This window comes from Suillus paluster (assembly GCF_016628075.1).
Source record: "Suillus paluster strain FC165 chromosome Unknown EDB91scaffold_32, whole genome shotgun sequence".
NCBI classification, from domain to species: domain Eukaryota; kingdom Fungi; phylum Basidiomycota; class Agaricomycetes; order Boletales; family Suillaceae; genus Suillus; species Suillus paluster.
Window position 1 is genome coordinate 55390 of NW_024537592.1, and position 18994 is coordinate 74383.

Sequence of the window (18994 nt, forward strand, 5' to 3'; positions counted from 1 at the left end):
TTATTTTAATGACCTATTTCGTTTCTGACGAATCACTGCTGTAGAACGGTACCTCCGGATTCAATTGAATCTGCTGATATGTCAGAATGGGTGCACTTCCAGTCGCTGTTAGATGTCAGGGATCACAATAATGATATTGAAAACGGTGTTTGTTTATGTACGTTATATCCTATTACAACTTGATTCTGTAGTACTTGACTGTTACCACTGGTGCTACAAAGGACTTCATACTAGTTCACATTACCCCATGGCTAAGATAGGTTTGAAAACCTTAATTTTTCGCTACTGAGCCATTTTAGACAGACTAGGCTCTCATTTGTTAGCTCACCCCCGCACGATGGTGACAATGTATATGGCTCACAACGATAAGAGAGAGCGGGCTTACAACTGGACAAAGCTTCACTCGTACTATCAACTTCAAACTACCCAGCCGTCATGTGTTATAGCACACAAAGTTCTCGTGCAACTAATACTCAGCTGCCAACTTGGGCACCTGACCTGTCATACACAGACCCTCAGGCTTTTGTCTTCCCTGCACCTCCAAGTCCATCCAGACAGAACTTGAAGCTTCCAATACCTCTATCTGCTCTGAGTCCAGATGTAAAATCCTCTAAACTCGGTGCTGACATATTATGTGCGTCTGAATCACTGCTTCCATTGATCCCTGGCAATGAGGAGAAGTCATATGAGTCTCACACAAGATGCAGAGGTGCCGCACTCGGCGAGCACCTCGCGAGAGTTGTAGCTGCTACTAGTAGGAAGGTGTGTTTTCAGTCTTTGTATGTGACTTCGCAGTACTTATGAGATACTATTAGAAAGATCGAGTAGGTAGCGAGGTTATACGAGTACACGTTACTCACAACAATTGCAAGCAGAAGCTTGATAGTGTCGATACCAACTCCGACAATGGCTGTAACAGGGAGAATATACTTCTGTATTGTGTGCCCAAGCAGCTGGCTCCGCCTGGTGCTCCCATTACCAAGTGTATCTGTCACGAGAAAATGGGCACCGAATGGCAGTCAGTTCTTGATGTTATTAAGTATGGCGAAGAGGTACTACGAAGCAAGCCGCTGTCATAACCTACACGTGTGTCATGTAGTATTGATACTACTATACCCATGTAGACTGCATATTAATGACAGCTGTGCTATAATTGTCATTCACTATTACCATTGAGCCATTTTGCTCGGAATCATTGGATCCCAGTCAATCCTACTCAGTACGCATGTGATGCTCAAGGTCTTGCGAAATTTTGTCAACAGGTTGGTTGTCTGTAGTACGTAGATCTCTTGTCCGGCTAACTCCGAGTCTAGATCTTGATCGACTACACCACTGGCAGGTATGTCGATGAGGCGCAAGACATAACAGTCCAGAAAGCTTATTCAAAACTAAAAGATAAGTCTTACTGTCATAACACTCGACGTGACTAGCTTCATAGACAACAAGGGAGGGAATGCCGAGGAAATTCGTGAATCGCAGCAGAAGCGAGGAGAGTCGGGAGAGCTGGTCGCAGCTTCCAGTCGGCCCATAAAAATGGGATTGCATATTGATGTCAGGGACTGCTCCAGATAGTACTTAGTACACAGACTCGGACATTTATGTGCCCATAGTACCGATATGGCAGGTGGAAGCTTCTGGATTAAACAAAGATAAACAACTCTACATCTTGATCCATCATGATTCTGCTGCAAGTTTGTGTGGGGCTTGTGCACACACATTGCATCCACTGCACGCGCCAGACCTGCCAATGTTCATTCAAAGCATCTTTATGAACCTCGATTTGACCCTCTTCCGCACGGTTTAGCTGGCCTGACCCGAGAGTGGTGAAGAAATGGATTCGCGAATCTTTCTATTGTTCAAGCCCATCTAAAAGCCCTCAATTTCTGACGACCTTGATGAGAAGTACAGGTTTGAGTTTCGTTTTCGTCCTGCATGTGATGCTCGTGCCTACTGTCCTCAGACAGTGTCTTACCCGAAATACTATGATATCCGCCAAGCTCCTCCGCAAGCCAGATAATGCCATCGCTGCCTTGTGATGGACATGCTCAATTTTTACCAAGGAGGTACTCAAAGCAATATATCATCGGGAATTATGTTTAAACTGTGAGTGCTGGTGATTATTGATTATATGATGGAATATATGCCCTTCCCAGGTCTCCAGCAGTTCACTGAGGATTGCTCGACTTCAGCAGCGCCCGCACTTCCTAGGAGAAGGATTTCCAGGCCTTTCAATGATATCGAGCATCTAGCTGAGGACCTGAATGCCTCCAATGATATTGATGATGTCCCCAGGCCATCACTCCCACACCAGAACAGAATTCAACGAATCATTTTAATGCTACGGGACACCATCCAGACTGCCTCTAATTCATTCGGACTCAGTCGACTGTACCCTCGTCGTCCTTGCTTCAAACCCGATAAATTTATTCTGTCTGGATTACTCGCAAGACATTTTAATGCTACGGAACACCATCCAGACTGCCTCTAATTCGTTTGGACTCAGTCGACTGTACCCTTGTAGTCCTTCGAACCAGATAAATTTACTGTTCTTTTCTGATGCAACTCACTTAGTGAACCTTCAAGTTGGAACTGCAAAAGCTTGGCCACCGTGACTTTACTCTATTTCGGAAATCTGATGAAGTACGCTTGATCGTTACCTCAATCGGGGGCATGCCACCTCGTTGGGTTCTTGCCTTCAGTGAGTCCTCCTTGCGATATGCCTATCAACGGCATTATTGTAGTTCTACTACGCAGTTTGCTTTGCCGTTCACAATCAGATCTATCTTCCATATTCTCTAATATAAGTTTTCTCGTTTTTGAACGATCAATCCACTCCATTTACGAAGCGAAGATGAGTAGCGCTCGAGTCCGAAATCGGTTCCCAGTTCCGTGAATCTGATTAAAAATACATTTTAACTCTAAATAGCTTAGCACTACAGCTACAGCCCATTACAGCTTGTTACCACTAGTCCGCTGAGTCCTGACGCCACTGGCAGTACCATACTCGATTCTGCTACTGTGCTTCTGCTCGCTACAAAGAACTTCATAGTTCACATCATCCCACTGACTCGATGGACTCCAACATATATTTATTTGATAACTGCCTTTCTTGACATCCGCCGAGTCAGACAGCGACCATATAAAGCCGCGGCAGCAGGAGCTGCATCAACTTGCCTATCCGCACCTCCTGCCTCATATCCTCACCTCCAGTAAGCTTGATTGATCTTTCGTTCCCTTCTCACTGTGGAAGTCCGAATCCATGTCCCAGCCAAGCACGGTGGAGGACATCCCCCAATCCCAAAGATCGTCACAATCAATATCAGTGCCGACATCTGAGGGTGCTCACCAAAGGCGGAAAATCGCTGAGTTAGAAGAAAAACTACAGGTGCTGGAATCGGGGCAGGCATTCAAACAAAGGTATGAGCGTCACCACAGCAGTATGCCTAGTTCAGTTCACTCACCATGATTGTGACTCAGGGAGACAAATTACTACGTGTTCAAGGGAAGGGCCATCAGACGCACAGTTACATTGTATGATCCCCTTGAAGATCTCATAACCGAGAATGATAGGAGATGCGATGACCATCAGTCAGACGAAAATGTAACCGTCGAGTAAGTCTTTCACCTTGTATTTGCTATCATTTTACCAGTCCGTCCTCACAGTCAGGAGCATTTGCAATTTGGATACATCGCCCTTAACAACACCTTCTCATGGTTTCACCGAAGGGCTTCAGAGATGGAGTACAACGAGTACATGGAGATGTTAAAAAAGGTATGATTTTCCTATATAAATATTTTACCTTCTACTCAGTTGTTATATAGCTCAGGCAGGGGGCTGATGGTGCTCGAGGAGATGACACCTCAAAGCTCAAGAGCCTCGTTGCTGACTGTGTTAATCGTGAACTGAAACCTAATCCCCCTGTTGACCCCGATGACAAAAGCTGTCGTGGATTCGTCAATGATGCGTGTGGTAGACTACTTTTCCCAACCGAGCTGGACTGGAGCAACCCAATGTAACTATCTTATTCAACTTTTTTCATCATACTGACCGTCTACCAGCGTCAGAACAGGAATCAGGGATTGTGCAGACGGCTATGTCATGACGGAAATGTCCTGGCCAGATTTCCTGTACAAAAAGTACACGGCTGATCAGAACAATCTGGAGGAGGGCCTCTTCAAGAGCAGTCTTTTAGTTCAGGTTTGTCATATCCGGTTTAGAGCTCGACAAAGATCTAACGTTTAGCAGGCCTTCAAAGCTATATTCACGTCTCCCTCCTCTGCCAAGGAGGTCGTGGATGAAGGTAACAGGGCCGATATTATTGCTAATAACCGATGTGTCAATAAGGATTTGTATTCTGGCAAGAAAGTTAAGATGCACGTAGCGCAAATAATCAAGATGCATAAAGTCACTCCCCGTTCAATTGCCTACGTGTCATGTCAAGTAAGTAATAGAGGCTTTGTCTAATTCCTTGCCAAACACTAATATTGGGTAACTAGCTGCGATTCGCCCTTTCTTCTGTGACCTCGTGGTGCTCTATCGACAGTGATTTCGACTACATCCCATTTTGGCAAACCATTGTAGACTTTTTCGAATGGCCCCCTGGTCGTGCAGCACACCGAAAAGTTGAGCAACTCCTGACATGGTGGACAAGGTGCATTGTTCACATGCTTAACAGTCCTCAACTAATTTCTGTCTCTCCAAGTCAGGAAGGTCTTTGGAACAAGTCGTCATGTGGAACTCAGTGACAGGGCGAAGGCTAAGATGTCCATAAATGCACTAGCCAGGCAACGAGCACAAATGGATGATGCCACTTTCGATTCAGACTGATTTTTTTCTCGTGCCAGCTACTTGGCAGCGTCTACTACCTTGGTATTTTTGATATCACCTTAACCATCATTTTCTTATACATCTGGACAATCAAGTATACCTAATTAATGTAGTTGCAGTTTGCCGTTTTTAATGTGATGATTTTCAAAATGCTTGTGTAGTGTGAAGCTCCCTCTGGCACTGTATAATGTGTCTGAGATGCGATATATTATTCTCAGGCCTCAGATCACTAGGCTTAGATATACTATTCGCCCTCGCGCTATGGGAGAGAGCCATACTTACAATCTTATTAATTCATGGACGTATTATGAATGATGTAACTGAGGCTGGAGATGTCAGATCCATGTGCATATAGTTTGAACATCTGAATTGCGGATATACAGCATGGAAGTGGTGATATCCATATTTGCTGCTCACCGTTCACATCACAGACAGTGAGTATAGACTCGAGAAGTCACAAAAAGCAGCAAGACTGTGGTGATACATGTATGTCATGGACTTCATTCCTATCAAAAGAGAAAATATTGTATAAATCCGAAGTGATATCATCCTACTCATTATTCCTATCTACAGACAGAAAGTATGGAGGTGCAAGGAGAGGGGAAGTAGCGCAAGAATGGTGATATGTGGAAGGAATGTGTATTAGCGCAGTGACAAAATTCTCGACACACCATTCCTATTCACAGGCGAGATTTGTTGACGTGTGATTATATAAAATGCAGCATCATAATATGTATTTATGTACTGCCTAGCCTCATTCAGGTCGCACACAGGAAATATGTATTAGTGTGGTGACAAAATTCTCGACGCACCATTCCTATTCACAGGCGAGATTTGTCAACGTGTAATGATACAAAATGCAGTTGACACATGAGGTAGTCGGGATATGATCTTTCGTCTGCAGACTTCTAAGTCAATTTCTCACTTATTGGGAGGTTGGCACCAACGCCTAGGATTGCACAGCGATGAAATATTTGTCCCATCGACAAATGGAATAACCAAGGCTCCCAAATGCCCACACAAACAATTACTTCAGCAGGGCACACAGACCACCGATTTCACGGATAATGAGGTGAGAATAAATAAAATTGTAGGTCTGCGAGGTCGCAGCAATGGTTGAATATAGCGACATCACAGCCCCACTCGTCATACATGGGAGAGTCAATATATTTACCTTGTCTATGCCCACACCAAAATTGTACTGTAGTGCGGCAAAACACATTCAACTTTACTGGCGATTGCACAGTGGATAAGACGTGAATCAAACGGCAAACGGGGTGCTAAGGTCAACCAAGACCTACTATTGGCAATCCTCTAGTGAAGTAACTACACCATGGAAATGTGTTGTTGATGTAAATCTAAAGCAATTTCATATGGAGTATCCAATGACACTCCACTGACCAAAATTGCACATTCAAAACATACAGTCGAAAAACACGAAGGTTCGTATAACTTAGTTCTTGTGCGATTGGCGCACAGAGTATTGGTGACCGCAAGATACTGACTTCTGGCCTTACCGTCCAAATAGTAGACGTTGGTCCCGAAGTGGGGGCTGTGAATCATTGAGACAGACCATTAGCTTTTGCTACATCTACAACGTGATTTGGAGTGAAACTAGTCTATGACTTTTTGGCAATTTGCAAAACTGTGCATGTTGATTAAAAACTCATCTTTCAACTATAAAGCTAAGTATGACATTGTGATAACTCATAGCAGAATTATACAGATGCTGGTGATTATTGATTATATGATGGAATATATGCCCTTCCCAGGTCTCCGGCAGTTCACTGATGGTGGAAGGTTAATGGCGAATATTGAGGCATTGTTTACTAGCTCACATGTGACAGGTCACAGCATGAACCTCCTTCTCGTATTCTGTATGTACCGAGGTCCAATCGACTGACAGCGTTCGAGCTCATGGGAAGCTTACACGCCAATAGCGTATAGACAGGCCCCCCATGACGACGGCGCCTTCATGTTCAGGTCAGGCCTCTTATCGTTTGTAAAAGGCGCCCAGGTACTTACATGATGTTGGCATGTAAATCGCTAAACTATTTTAATTACTTGGCTATTAGGCTTGGCTAGCGCTTCTTTTCGTTTTGATCCTTCTTTTGTTCCATCGAGTCGTTGTATCCTTTCCACCACCGTTTCGTACCCAGTACGCCAGTCGCTCCCTTGTGCATACGCTCCTTTGCTATTCCTCGAAAAGAAAAACATATTTCGGTGACGCGAAACCCTCGTTGTTTCATCTGATACTCAATGCTAGTGTCGGCAATCATCCTCTTCATTTCTACCTTTCTGTCATTCACCACTGCCAGTACGCATGGCCATCTGAAGCGTGACCGTCATCAAGATCTCGCGCAGTGGGCATGAGGAGACGTTGGCGTGCACAAACGCTCTTTTGACAACGCGCGTTTCACCTTTTATGATGTTGGCTTGTGAGTGTACTAGGACTACTTGTTGAGCTATTGAACTTAATGTTATTTTCGATTCAAGGGGTGCTTGTGGGCAGTATAGCTCTCCGGGTGATTTCGTATGTCCCAGCCATTATTTTCTTGCCATAAAATTTCCGAAACTCATTTTTATGACAAGATCGTCGCCCTCAACGTCCTCCAATTGGCGCTGGTTTTCCGGGCCCAGAGTGCTTCAAGTCCATAACCATTACCTATGGAGGAAAAACTGCCCAGGCTACCATCATGGATGAAGTGAGCTCAACAGCATATCGTTTCTTTCTTGTATTTGCGCGCCTTTTTCAGTGCATGGGGTGCCCGTACGGCGGGCTTGACTTCTCTGATGGTCTTTTCAATTACTTCGCTTCCGCAGCTGATGGCGTCGTTTACGGATCATGGTGGTTTAATGATGGCACCAACAACCCTACAACATCCTCTAGTTCCCAATGGATGATCATTAACAAATTGAAACCCTGCCTTCTTGATGGTAATTCTTGATGAGGCCATCTACACTCTCTCATCCATGTTGGCCGAGCGCGATGGGCGTAACAGCTCTCTGAACAAGGTCCCATTCTGTCGGTATGATAATGACACCATGGGTCGGCGGCATGGAGCGAATGTAACATACCTGTCCCACCTTCCTCTAGACCCCTCAATGCTCACTGCTGCTGTTGCTGATCATCATCATTATAACATCTGTCGCCTCGACCGCATCTCCTCCCTCATCATATGATAAGGATGCCAAGATGGTGGGCGTGAAAACGCGCTACCCTTAATGCATCGTGTAGTAGATGCAATTGTGATACATCACACAGCCAGGATCCTGATTCATATCAGTTGAATGTACGACACCATTTCAAGGTCAAAACAAATGAGAGGACGCAGAGAGGACAAGAATACTCGAGTCTCGGATGCACCTGTGCATCAGTGAACCAGTGAACAAATTGAAATATCATATTTGACTATATATAGCTAACAATCGCAACAACCTCCGTAAATCTGGTGGGGGGGTTTACTTGACAAAGATAACCGTCACTCTGAATCTTGGCATATACACTTTGGAACACCGAATAACATACATAGATACCGCCACGAAACTATCCTCCTGCTCTTTCAGAGAACCCAATAAGTATCTCTCATGCTACACACTATTGTTAGTTGACACGTGTACGCGCTCCTCGAAGACAATTGAAGCCATGTCAGTTGCTGTGTCGGAGACGGCCACGAGCTTAGCGTGAACTTCCCGAACGCTAAGGATGAGGCGCGGTCCCAGCATAAACATCTGCACGACCGAAAAAACTTGAAGAAAAGCATCATATATCACGACTCCCACGGAATCCGAGTTCTATAGAAATGATGAGTAATGGTGAAAATCAGAGGTCAGTGACGGATCAGCGTACAATTATTGGAGAGAACCCGCCAAGCTGGAGAGCAGCAACAGCAGCAAAGCTAGCACGCGTGGAACTTTAGCGAGAAAAAGATCACCGCATTCAAATTACAAAGTCACCTTGCAAAGTAAAGCACATGAGATTTCATCAACACTGTGAAAACGTCCCCGATGGTCAATCCTGTCGATTGTCAAGTTGTCGCAGACCGCAGAAGTGTTTCACAGCAATCCAGACCGCAAGACACAGTGCGAGGACCTCCCATATAAGGGTGAGTATCCAAGTCATCTGAATCAGAAATACAGTGTCTCCCCATAAGGTATAGTAGCACGTATGGGCACCGGAGAGGACATACTCCTCTGATATTCGTCCAGTCAGCCTAGTTCTTTGATATATAACTAAAGCTTACCCGATGCAACATATTGAAGCACTATTGCAGTAATCACTATGCAGGCAATGTTGACAGCCAAGAAGCTAACGATGAGAAATATAAGCATCTTTCTAGATCCCTGATACATGGCATGTAACCGAGCAATCATGATGACTTGCATGGTGTGTCAGTGTAGTCGATATCACTGGGGTATTGCAGCTGCGTAGCTCACCATCCAGCATGACAGCTGTGATTACATTTGTCCAAGACATTGCAGAGTACTTAATATCGCCTGAAATAGAAAGTCAGTGATCGCCCTCATATGATAAAACACTCCAACGAAACTGACACCTGTGGTAGTCAATATAGTGAACCAACGAGCAGGTCAAAAATCTCGCTCACCCCTACATAGGAGTGCAGTTAATTGGTTGGGAATGGCAAGCATCAGAACATTACTCACTGCATCCGTCAACGAGATCGATGGAAGTTCCGCTGTATGCTGCCAGTCAGAACAAAACAATAGTAAGGTGCATGAGACATACACATAATGTAAATACTAATCGTGGGATGGCTTATTAGCACAGCACCACCTCGTTAGTCTTACGAACGTACATGGTGTAATGGTATCCCAGCATAGCGCGTCTAGAATGTTTTGGCGTCAGCGTAACTTGCCACCTGTGCTTATAACACAACCCACGTACAATGAGATACATAACCGTCATGAGGGACCAGCGTTGCATCTGTTCCGAAAATAGTATCATCCTCTTCTTCTTTTGATGGTGATGGTGATGGGACTCTGCTTACCCAGACCAGTTCAACCTATAGAGCCATTCTTAGCAAGACAGCCACTTCGGTAATTGCATGAACCTACCTCTTGTCCGAATGTTAGCGCTGGAAATATCATGAGGATGCCAGTGTTTCTGCAATGCTATCATGCTCACCCCAATCGTATACCATTATGGCAGAGGCGGCAACTGTGGAACCACAGTCCAGGTTAGATCGAGACATCACCGACATCATCCTACTAGACCTTCACTAACCTACATAATAGCTGAAGAAAGAGCGTCAATTGATTACTGGCCACCAGCCGGGATCATTTGAAACAAAGGTCATATCCGAGGGATGTGTGTGAGTGAGTGGCGAACTTGGTGGTCATATAGCGACGGCATTTGTGCTACATATATATACCACCGCACGGCACTTGTATCGCCAAATCGACATGATGATGATGGGGACGGAATTCGGCCTTGCCTCAAGGCCCTTGACTGGTGTAAGGACTGCGGTGTGAAATTAAGTAGACAGTTGAAGTCCTCAATTTGAATGAAACTGAAATCAGTCTCACGCACAGGGAATGTTTGCGGACCGGGAAAATTCAAATAGTTGTTCGTGATATCAGGGACTTATTTCCAACGCCATTCTCGAGATGTTCTTGCACAGGTCTAAGTATCAAGTGATCATTAACAAGTTGAAACCCTGCCTTCTTGATGGTAATTCTCGATGAGGCCATCTGGACTCTCTCAATCCATGCTGGCCGAGCGCGATGGGCGTAACAGCTCTATGAACAAGGTCCCATTCTGTCGGTATGATATGACACCATGGTCGACATGGAGCAAATGTAGCATACCTGTCTCACCTTCCTCTAGACCCCTCAATGCCCACTGCTGCTGCTGATCATCATCATTATAACATCTGTCGCCTCGACCGCATCTCCTCTCTCATCATATGATCAGGATGCCAAGATGGTGGGTGTGAAAATGCGCTGCACTTAATGCATCGTGTAGTAGATGCGATTGTGATACATCACACACCCAGGATCCTGATTCATATCAGTTGAATGTACGACACCAGTTCTAGGTCAAAACAAATGAGAGGACGCAGAGAGGACAAGAATACTCGGACGCATCTGTGGGCCTGCATGACTGTGCAGGAAGCCCGACTTCTTATTCTTCTGATTGTACAAGGTCGTGTCGATGGCCATCATGTTCTTCTACTGTTCCGAATTGAGTCAGTGCACACGAGAATGCTGTGAGTGTAAGATTGAGATGACTCGGATGATCATTAGAAAAGAACTCATCGTCGGATCTTTATTATGCTTCTATGCGCAGCAATATCATGGGCAGGCTATGAGAGCCACACTGCACTTTGATGGTTCCACCTCGTATACGAATAGTCAAAATCTAGAATAACATCTCATCACATCGCGCATAGGTCAGCGAATCAGAAACAAGCAGCTTAGGGCTTTCAGTCACCCTTCAATGATTATTGATCAAGCTTCGTGATGAACTCACTGGCGGTGGGAATCGAGCACAGGAAGTGTGTCACGGACGATTGCTTCTGCTTCACTACGACCTCCTGACGAATTTGTTTGACTAAGGTAGTTATCTCGGAGTTATCAGTAGTGTCTTGCTCGCCAGGGCACCGTGACAGGAGTGCGAGCTGCTACTTAGTGCACTTGCAGATGATTTACTTGTGACCGGTAATTTCCGAGTGCCAAGCCTGCGTCACGGTCCGATATTCTGCACCGCGCTCTCACCCATGAGCGAAAGCCAGCACATCGTGCTGTTAGCGTGGGTCTCGGTCGAGAATGCATCAAATTTCTGTATTTGTACGTCCTCTTTGTCTGTATATTTTTGAAATACATTTCATTTCATTTTATGTCGCTAGCTCGCACTCTCCAATCTTGAATGGACTTCAGCCCTCTTCCTCCCCATGCGTGAGTACTCCTCCTCCTGCAGGTCTCCGCCCCTGATAGGATATCGAGGCTGAGGGACCAGATCATGTCGTCCATGCATGCGGGATGCACAACTTCGTCGTCTTGCGGGTCCTCCGAGGGCGGTAGTGAGGGTTGCGCGTGCATAGAGCTTTGTGTATGCTGCGGGGCACACGTGTGCGTGTTTCCGTGACGGTTGTGAGAATGAGGGTTGTGAGATCCACAGCGGAAGCCCTGCCAGGAAACGTGCACGGAGATCTGTATGAGGATAAGCATTGGGAAACGAGTGCAGTGCTCTATCGATCTCGTCTTTGGCAGATCATGATACCTATAATGATATGCCAGCCTTACTGGTTATTGAAGATATATACCGTGACATGACAAGCTAGCTACGTTGCACTACAAGTGGAAGGTTAATGGCGAATATCTAGGCGTTGTTTACTAGCTCACATGTGACAGGTCACAGCATGAACCTCCTTCTCGTATTCTGTATGTACCGAGGTCCAATCGACTGACAGCGTTCGAGCTCATGGGAAGCTTACACGCCAATAGTGTATAGACAAGCCCCCCATGACGACGGCGCCTTCATGTTCAGGTCAGGCCTCTTGTCGTTTGTAAAAGGCGCCCAGGTACTTACATGATGTTGGCATGTAAATCGCTAAACTATTTTAATTACTTGGCTATTAGGCTTGGCTAGCGCTTCTTTTCGTTTTGATCCTTCTTTTGTTCCATCGAGTCGTTGTATCCTTTCCACCACCGTTTCGTACCCAGTACGCCAGTCGCTCCCTTGTGCATACGCTCCTTTGCTATACCTCGAAAAGAAAAACATATTTCGGTGACGCGAAACCCTCGTCGTTTCGTCTAATACTCAATGCTAGTGTCGGCAATCATCCTCTTCGTTTCTACCTTTCTGTCATTCACCACTGCCAGTACGCATGGCCATCTGAAGCGTGACCGTCATCAAGATCTCGCGCAGCGGGCGCGAGGAGACGTTGGCGTGCACAAACGCTCTTTTGACAACGCGCGTTTCACCTTTTATGATGTTGGCTTGTGAGTGTACCAGGACTACTTGTTGAGTTATTTAACTTAATGTTATTTTCGATTCAAGGGGTGCTTGTGGGCAGTATAGCTCTCCGGGTGATTTCGTATGTCCCAGCCATTATTTTCTTACCATAAAATTTCCGAAGCTCATTTTTATGACAAGATCGTCGCCCTCAACGTCCTCCAATTTGGCGCTGGTTTTCCGGGCCCAGAGTGCTTCAAGTCCATAACCATTACCTATGGAGGAAAAACTGCCCAGGCTACCATCATGGATGAAGTGAGCCCAACAGCGTATCGTTTCTCTCTTGTATTTACGCGCCTTTTTCAGTGCATGGGGTGCCCGTACGGCGGGCTTGACTTCTCTGATGGTCTTTTCAATTACTTCGCTTCCGCAGCTGATGGCGTCGTTTACGGATCATGGTGGTTTAATGATGGCACCAACAATCCTACAACATCCTCTAGTTCCCAATGGACGCCAGCGGCGACACCGACGCCAACGCCGACCCCCACTCCAACACCAACACCAACTCCTACGCCCACAACGCCCACAACTACTTGGACACCACCTACTACCACAAGCTATTCCACACCCTCTACCACCATAACCACATCATCTATACCCACCACATCTACCTCCATCACCAATTCTACGTCCAATATAACTACGACTTCATCCACCAATTACAACACAGGTGCAGCAAGCGGTATCGTCGTTCCTACTGGCACGGCAGTCGTACCCACACCTGATAGTGGGAGTCCCCAAATCCTTCTGATGCTCAACCAAGCCTTCATCAACCTTGGTATGATGCTCACAGCTGCGCGAGGCAATTAGGCTACTTTTGGCAAAAGGACAATCGTTTTCGTTAATGTTATTTCTTGGATGGGACTATTACTAGTATTAGCTTCGCCGCCGATGTATGGCATGTCCATAATACGTGACTGACGCTGCCGTCATAGATTTGTTCTGACTCGATTCATGGGTGATGAGGTGATTTGAATTCATGTCAAACTTCACGGTAAATTCCTTCAAGGGTTCAGCAATTCCATAATCCCGCCATGACATAGTACAGGTAATATACACGCTTCTGATCTTTTCTTTTCCGCGGTCAGAAGAAATTGTACTCCTTCCCGAGCGGTAGCGTGGTCGCAGGCTCGATATCAGCCAAAACACCATCCGCCCTCACCTCATAGGTCTCTGGATCAACAGTCATCTTCGGCAGTGCATCATTCCACTTCATGTCTCTCTTGGTCACATTCCTACAGTTGAAAATAGGCTCCGCTCGCTTGGAGAGTCCATATGAAGCAATAGTACCAGTCTCGATGGAGATCCCGGAGACGAACACGACTGAGTTGAGCGCGGCTGCGGGAGGGAAGGAACCCCACATCGGTTTGCCATAGGATGGTTGTACAGTCGGAATGGAAGCGTTTGCGTCGCCCATCTAGCGAGTACGTTAGCACCATGATTCGAGAAGTTACATTGTGGGTCCTAATACCTGAGCCCAAGCGATCACTCCTGATTTCAACACCATTTCAGGTTTCGCGCCAAAGTTTTCCGGCTTCCAAAGCACAAGGTCAGCGAGCTTTCCGACCTCCACTGAGCCAACGAGGTGACTGATACCGTGCGTGATCGCACTAACGAAGAAAGATCCGTCAGTGCACGACCACTGGAGGTAACAGAAAAAACCTAACGGGTTGATCGTATACTTCGCTAATATATCTCTTGACGCGTCCATTATCCTTCTCGCTTGTATCATCGAGCTCCTTCAGCGGACCTTTGAACTCCTTGAGCTTGCTTGCAGTACGCCATGTCCGAGAAGTAACTTCTCCGACACGCCCCATAGCCTGAGAGTCAGAGCTGATCATGGATATCGCACCGCTATCGTGCAGGACGTCTTCTGCTGCTACTGTCTCTGCTCTGATGCGAGACTCTGCGAATGCCAGGTCCTCGGGAATCGATTTGTCGAGGTGGTGGCAAACCATTAGCATCTGCAATTGATTTAGTAAGTAAAGATAACCAGCGTGTGTCGATGGCTCACGTCAAGGTGTTCGTCTAGAGTGTTGCTAGTGTAAGGGCGTGTGGGGTTGGTGGATGAAGGAAGGACGTTCTCCAAACCGCAAACCACGATGATATCCTGGGGCGTGACCGCCACCTGGTTTCATAATGAGGCGATGTAATAGGAGGCTAGAGGAAACAAAACCTATACCTGCGCCTTCCGTGTGGTACGTATGGATGGTACGACCACCAAATGCCTTGATCGTAGCTGTTTTCCATTAGCATCCGAAATACCGATGAATAGAACGCCTCTCACTCTCCACAAAACCGCTCTCGTTGAGAGTATCTGTATGGATATTGACCTGAACATCAAATTCATCACCAACATCCAAGCAGTTCGAGATCACAGCTGGAGTGGAACCCCAGTCCTCGTGTAATTTCAAGCCCGATGCACCTGCGCGAACGATATCCTCCAATGCGTGCCTTCCAGTGTCATTCCCCTTTCCGGTAAACGCAAAGTTCATCGGCAGCCCATCCGTCGCCGCAAGCATAGTCTTCATATAGAATGGGCTTGGCGTGCATGTCGTAGCATTGGTTCCCGCGCTCGGACCCGTCCCACCCCCAATCATAGTTGTCGTACCCGCTGCGAGCGCTTCGGTGACTTGTTGCGGACAGATGTAATGCACATGCGCGTCAATAGCGCCTGCAGTCACAATGAGCTTCTCGCCCGCAAGGACCTCTGTTGAGGAGCCGATGCGCATGTTAGGGGTGACGCCAGCCATGATGTCAGGGTTGCCAGCTTTGCCTATGCCAACGATCCTGCCCTTCTTTACTCCGATGTCTGCCTACAAGGGTGTGCAGCAGGTGAAAGCTGGAGGAGGGTATAGATTACCTTGTATATCCCGGTCCAGTCAATTATAACTGCATTGGTAATGACCAGGTCAAGGTTGGGCTCGAGATAGCGAATACTTGTTATCTGGCCCATGCCCTCTCGGATAGACTTGCCTGCAGACATTGATTAAAATTAGGGAAGACACCAGAAAACACCACTGACCGCCGCCGAATTTGACTTCTTCGCCATAAAAGGCCTGTGCTAGAGATGAGCCTTACGCGATAAGCATGATCGTAGTCTAACAAACCTCCGAGTAATCTTTCTCAATTTCAACCCACAAATTGGTGTCACCGAGCCTAACACGGTCACCGACTGTGGGCCCATACATAGAGATGTACTCTTCGCGGCCAATGGTGGTGTCCTCATGTACTTCGAGCGCATCAGGTTCCGGGTAGTGGCAAAAAGCCTCTAGTAGTGAACATTTCTCGATAAGAGTACCCTTCTTCAGAGCATCCCCCATGCGAGTGACAATCGAGTTGCCGCCAGTTATTTTTTTTTTGCCCGCGATAGCACACAGTGTGACAGTCTTGATGTCGCCAGGCTCGAAGCGGACAGCAGTGCCAGCGGGAATATCAAGACGCATCTCGTTAGCCTTGACCCGATCAAACTCCAAGGCGCCATTGGTTTCGATGAAATGGTAATGAGACCCCACCTTCCGAGATAATGAGAGCTTGCACGATAAAATAAGTAGGTCACGAACCTGGATGGGACGATCACCGTTGTTGGTCACCTTCAACCTGATGCGTGTGCGTCCTTTATTAATAGTAATCCTCTCTTTCCTGGCGATGATAGCTCCTGGAAGGCTTTCGCGGGAGATGACTGTGGTCTCCACGGCTGGGAATTTATCCTGTGAAGGTACGGGAAGGAACGAGCCATACAGCGCTGCCTCCAGGTCGCCATGATCTGTGCATATGGGATCATGCACAGTTACTAGGAATACGCTTTAACTGGGCGTGAGTTGAGGCGATGTCGCACGGACACACAGCTCACCCATCTGGGAACGTTCCTTCTACCTGTATCTCGTGTAGACGGGGTGGAACGCTAGGTAAGACATGAGTCCTCCCCAATAAGGTCTTCCCGTGCTGCATCAACTCAGCCACGGAATGCTGTCCATCACGTATACGCTCCTGCAACTGAGAGGCAATCAAAGCGATAGCTTCGTTGATATTGAGCTGTATGCCTCGAGCGAGACGCTTTTGGGCTAGAAAGCCGGCCTGAGAAGATGAAGAGATAAAGACATATCATTCCATCCCATGAATTAAGGACTGTGGGGAATACCTGATGTAAGAGCAACTTCTCATGTTCTCTCGGCAGGATATGCATTCTGAACTCTACCCCGCAGTTTGGAACAGGTTCGCTGTACGAAAGCTGTACGAGATGTTTGCTCAATTGACGTGCGCTCAAGACTGGCGTTAGTCAAGATAACAGGTCTTCAATTCCGGTAACTCGGTCCATCATTAGTCTCCCGATTCCCGAACCAATAGAAAGAAATGACAGTTATGAATTCCTTCTAATGAATTGATTCGTTACATTCGAAACCGAATTCTGCAAAATTCTTCCTTCGTCTCTCGTACGAACGACGCTTGAAGACAAGCGAGTCTACTGATAGACAGCCCCGAAGCCATCTCTTCGGCTCATTGACGCTCTGGTCGACCTTGAAACAGTGAATTTATGTTTCCCTGCGCCACTCATGAAACAGCCTCTCGAGCAACCCGTAGGATCGACATTCGTGTCTTCATAGCCCTAGCTTGGTTGGCATCTGTCACGACAAGGACAATGTTCATCTCGACAAGGGCGACAATCTGCATTCCAACTAATTACAACATCACCATCTTGGGTCATACAAACCCTTTGTTCTAGTTATTGGCCAAGTCGTTGGCGCTCAGCGCGGGGGCATTTCTAGGTCCATTGGCCAAGCTGACTCCAGCGTCCCAGTAATGGATATAAGAGAATGCTGACTTGGCGGGAGCACTTAGGTCTGCACATTCTAACATATTATTGTTTCATACAAGTGGGGATTTATCGAAACTTGGGGCTAATGGAGCCAGGGAAATGGAAGACCGGAACCTTGAGTCAGAAGGTGAGCACGTACCTATTTGGAAACGTTGATCCTGATCTGACAAATCTGCTTCCGTCATCATTTCCGATCATATCTGAACCTAGTCATTAGCGCCTTTGCCCAAGCTTGGCACTGCTTTTGTTTGAGCCACAAATCCACTGATATGAATCCCTTTGTCCTGTGCCACCGAGTCTCACATCTTTCTTTCCCTACTTATGCCTGCTCTCACATTCACTACTCCTTCCACGACCAACGCTCTCAAGCGTACTTCGTCTTTCTATCACCTTAATCCTTCAAAGGCTGCCCGCATGTCTCTTCGTCGCACAGCTTCTTTTCTCTCCTTGTCAGACTATGACGGTGACGAGGATACCTTGTTACAGTCTAGCCCCTCTTCATTTTACGCAAAGTCGCAACCCCCTGTCATTCCCTACAACCGCACTCTGTACCACTACAAGGAGCAGCGTGAAGCGGCGTAAAGCCGTGCTCAACCGCAGCCGCCCCGAGTTTACCATTGCCCCACTCTCCACGAAGCAGCCTGCCAAGTCAACCCCCCAAATGCCGAAGCCTCGCCAGCCAAAACTAATGCAGGGGCTGCGAACCTCCTCCCCTTTATCACCCAATCAGAAACTTCTCCCGCCCCGCGCTTCATTCCCTCGTTCAAAGCCTGAGCCGGACCTGTACCGGATCGCAATCAGAGCCCGTATGCGGTGCTCTCCTGAAGGCGCGAAGATTCTTCGCATGGGTCCCTCGCATGGCTGTGTCTATTTTAGCCGCTACCCGGGACCTCGAGATGCTTGTGTCCACACAGGAGGGTGAGTAATTGAGGCGCCCGATGAGACATTGTCTAATTCCTCCTTAGTGAACTCCAGTGATGACTGGGAAATGCTTGACTGCAGTGCTTGATCTTGATGCAACCCTGATGTCCTGATGCGAAATGCGCATCACGCTCTCACAAATGATCTGACGATTTGGGACGACCTGAAACGATTCAGATCTGTATGAGAGCAATCACATGTATTTATTCAATATTTCACGAGGGGGTGTCTTCATTGGCGCTTGTTGATTTATCACGTTTCATTCTTCCTCCTCTTCGTTCGTGTCTAATATGCCGGAGGATTATAGGACAGTTAGGATTGATTTGTTTGTACCCATAGTTTTCACGTGTTCCTTTCGATAACATACCCCACACGACCACGCACTTGTACCGCATCATTCATCAATTATCTACTTCTCATACACACTCCTTAGCACGCATTTTTGTTTCCA

At 46.8% G+C, this 18994-nt stretch overlaps 8 protein-coding genes across 8 annotated transcripts; 6 read left to right on the forward strand and 2 right to left on the reverse strand.

The window, feature by feature from the left end:
• Nucleotides 1-1410: 1410 nt before the first annotated feature.
• Nucleotides 1411-1572, forward strand: EDB91DRAFT_1054634 (uncharacterized protein; the record flags this gene model as incomplete). Its single annotated transcript, XM_041313841.1, has 1 exon — nt 1411-1572. A coding segment is annotated over one exon (162 nt), but the record flags the coding sequence as incomplete, so codon positions are not given.
• A 1687-nt stretch (nt 1573-3259) lies between these two features.
• On the forward strand, nt 3260-4828 carry EDB91DRAFT_1082731 (uncharacterized protein; the record flags this gene model as incomplete). The annotated part of the gene is made up of 8 exons (XM_041315535.1): nt 3260-3417; nt 3478-3612; nt 3664-3772; nt 3823-4013; nt 4060-4198; nt 4247-4441; nt 4498-4652; nt 4708-4828. 8 exons carry the CDS (start codon nt 3260-3262, stop codon nt 4826-4828), a joined length of 1203 nt encoding a protein of 400 aa, XP_041176306.1.
• Nucleotides 4829-6666: 1838 nt separating this feature from the next.
• On the forward strand, nt 6667-7347 carry EDB91DRAFT_453561 (uncharacterized protein). Its single transcript, XM_041327310.1, has 3 exons — nt 6667-6845; nt 6904-7266; nt 7325-7347. Exons 1-2 carry the CDS (start codon nt 6804-6806, stop codon nt 7168-7170), a joined length of 309 nt encoding a protein of 102 aa, XP_041176307.1. The 5' UTR covers nt 6667-6803; the 3' UTR covers nt 7171-7266; nt 7325-7347.
• On the forward strand, nt 7202-7728 carry EDB91DRAFT_1018697 (uncharacterized protein; the record flags this gene model as incomplete). Its single annotated transcript, XM_041312525.1, has 4 exons — nt 7202-7266; nt 7325-7365; nt 7421-7533; nt 7585-7728. Coding segments are annotated over 4 exons (363 nt in total), but the record flags the coding sequence as incomplete, so codon positions are not given.
• Nucleotides 7729-8048: 320 nt separating this feature from the next.
• Nucleotides 8049-10041, reverse strand: EDB91DRAFT_1347607 (uncharacterized protein; the record flags this gene model as incomplete). The annotated part of the gene is made up of 11 exons (XM_041325934.1): nt 8049-8101; nt 8196-8623; nt 8679-8727; nt 8786-8846; nt 8873-9022; nt 9073-9207; nt 9266-9325; nt 9646-9675; nt 9735-9852; nt 9905-9924; nt 9975-10041. The coding sequence occupies 10 exons, from the start codon at nt 10039-10041 to the stop codon at nt 8420-8422; spliced, it is 894 nt and encodes a 297-aa protein (XP_041176309.1). The 3' UTR covers nt 8049-8101; nt 8196-8419.
• A 2387-nt stretch (nt 10042-12428) lies between these two features.
• On the forward strand, nt 12429-13616 carry EDB91DRAFT_1223880 (uncharacterized protein; the record flags this gene model as incomplete). The annotated part of the gene is made up of 4 exons (XM_041320946.1): nt 12429-12793; nt 12852-12888; nt 12948-13061; nt 13113-13616. Exons 1-4 carry the CDS (start codon nt 12615-12617, stop codon nt 13614-13616), a joined length of 834 nt encoding a protein of 277 aa, XP_041176310.1. The 5' UTR covers nt 12429-12614.
• Nucleotides 13617-13809: 193 nt separating this feature from the next.
• On the reverse strand, nt 13810-17078 carry EDB91DRAFT_1138236 (urease). Its single transcript, XM_041318883.1, has 11 exons — nt 16948-17078; nt 16660-16883; nt 16370-16610; nt 15913-16321; nt 15670-15782; nt 15094-15622; nt 14978-15045; nt 14821-14916; nt 14469-14770; nt 14278-14416; nt 13810-14223 (listed from the first exon to the last, which is right to left on the reverse strand). The coding sequence occupies exons 1-11, from the start codon at nt 16990-16992 to the stop codon at nt 13891-13893; spliced, it is 2499 nt and encodes an 832-aa protein (XP_041176311.1). The 5' UTR covers nt 16993-17078; the 3' UTR covers nt 13810-13890.
• An 865-nt stretch (nt 17079-17943) lies between these two features.
• Nucleotides 17944-18631, forward strand: EDB91DRAFT_1237732 (uncharacterized protein; the record flags this gene model as incomplete). The annotated part of the gene is made up of 4 exons (XM_041321622.1): nt 17944-18200; nt 18223-18470; nt 18499-18540; nt 18588-18631. The coding sequence occupies 4 exons, from the start codon at nt 17944-17946 to the stop codon at nt 18629-18631; spliced, it is 591 nt and encodes a 196-aa protein (XP_041176312.1).
• Between the last annotated feature and the right edge of the window lie 363 nt (nt 18632-18994).

Coding starts and splice junctions, on each gene's coding strand:
- EDB91DRAFT_453561 (XM_041327310.1), top strand. CDS start 6,804: ATGTTCAGGTCAGGCCTCTTATCGTTTGTAAAAGGCGCCCAG. Junction 6,846..6,903: donor CGTTTGTAAAAGGCGCCCAG/GTACTTACATGA, acceptor CTTGGCTATTAG/GCTTGGCTAGCGCTTCTTTT.
- EDB91DRAFT_1138236 (XM_041318883.1), bottom strand. CDS start 16,992: ATGCATATCCTGCCGAGAGAACATGAGAAGTTGCTCTTACATCAG. Junction 15,046..15,093: donor CGAGAGCGGTTTTGTGGAGA/GTGAGAGGCGTT, acceptor AATGGAAAACAG/CTACGATCAAGGCATTTGGT. Junction 14,917..14,977: donor AAGGCGCAGGTATAGGTTTT/GTTTCCTCTAGC, acceptor GTCACGCCCCAG/GATATCATCGTGGTTTGCGG.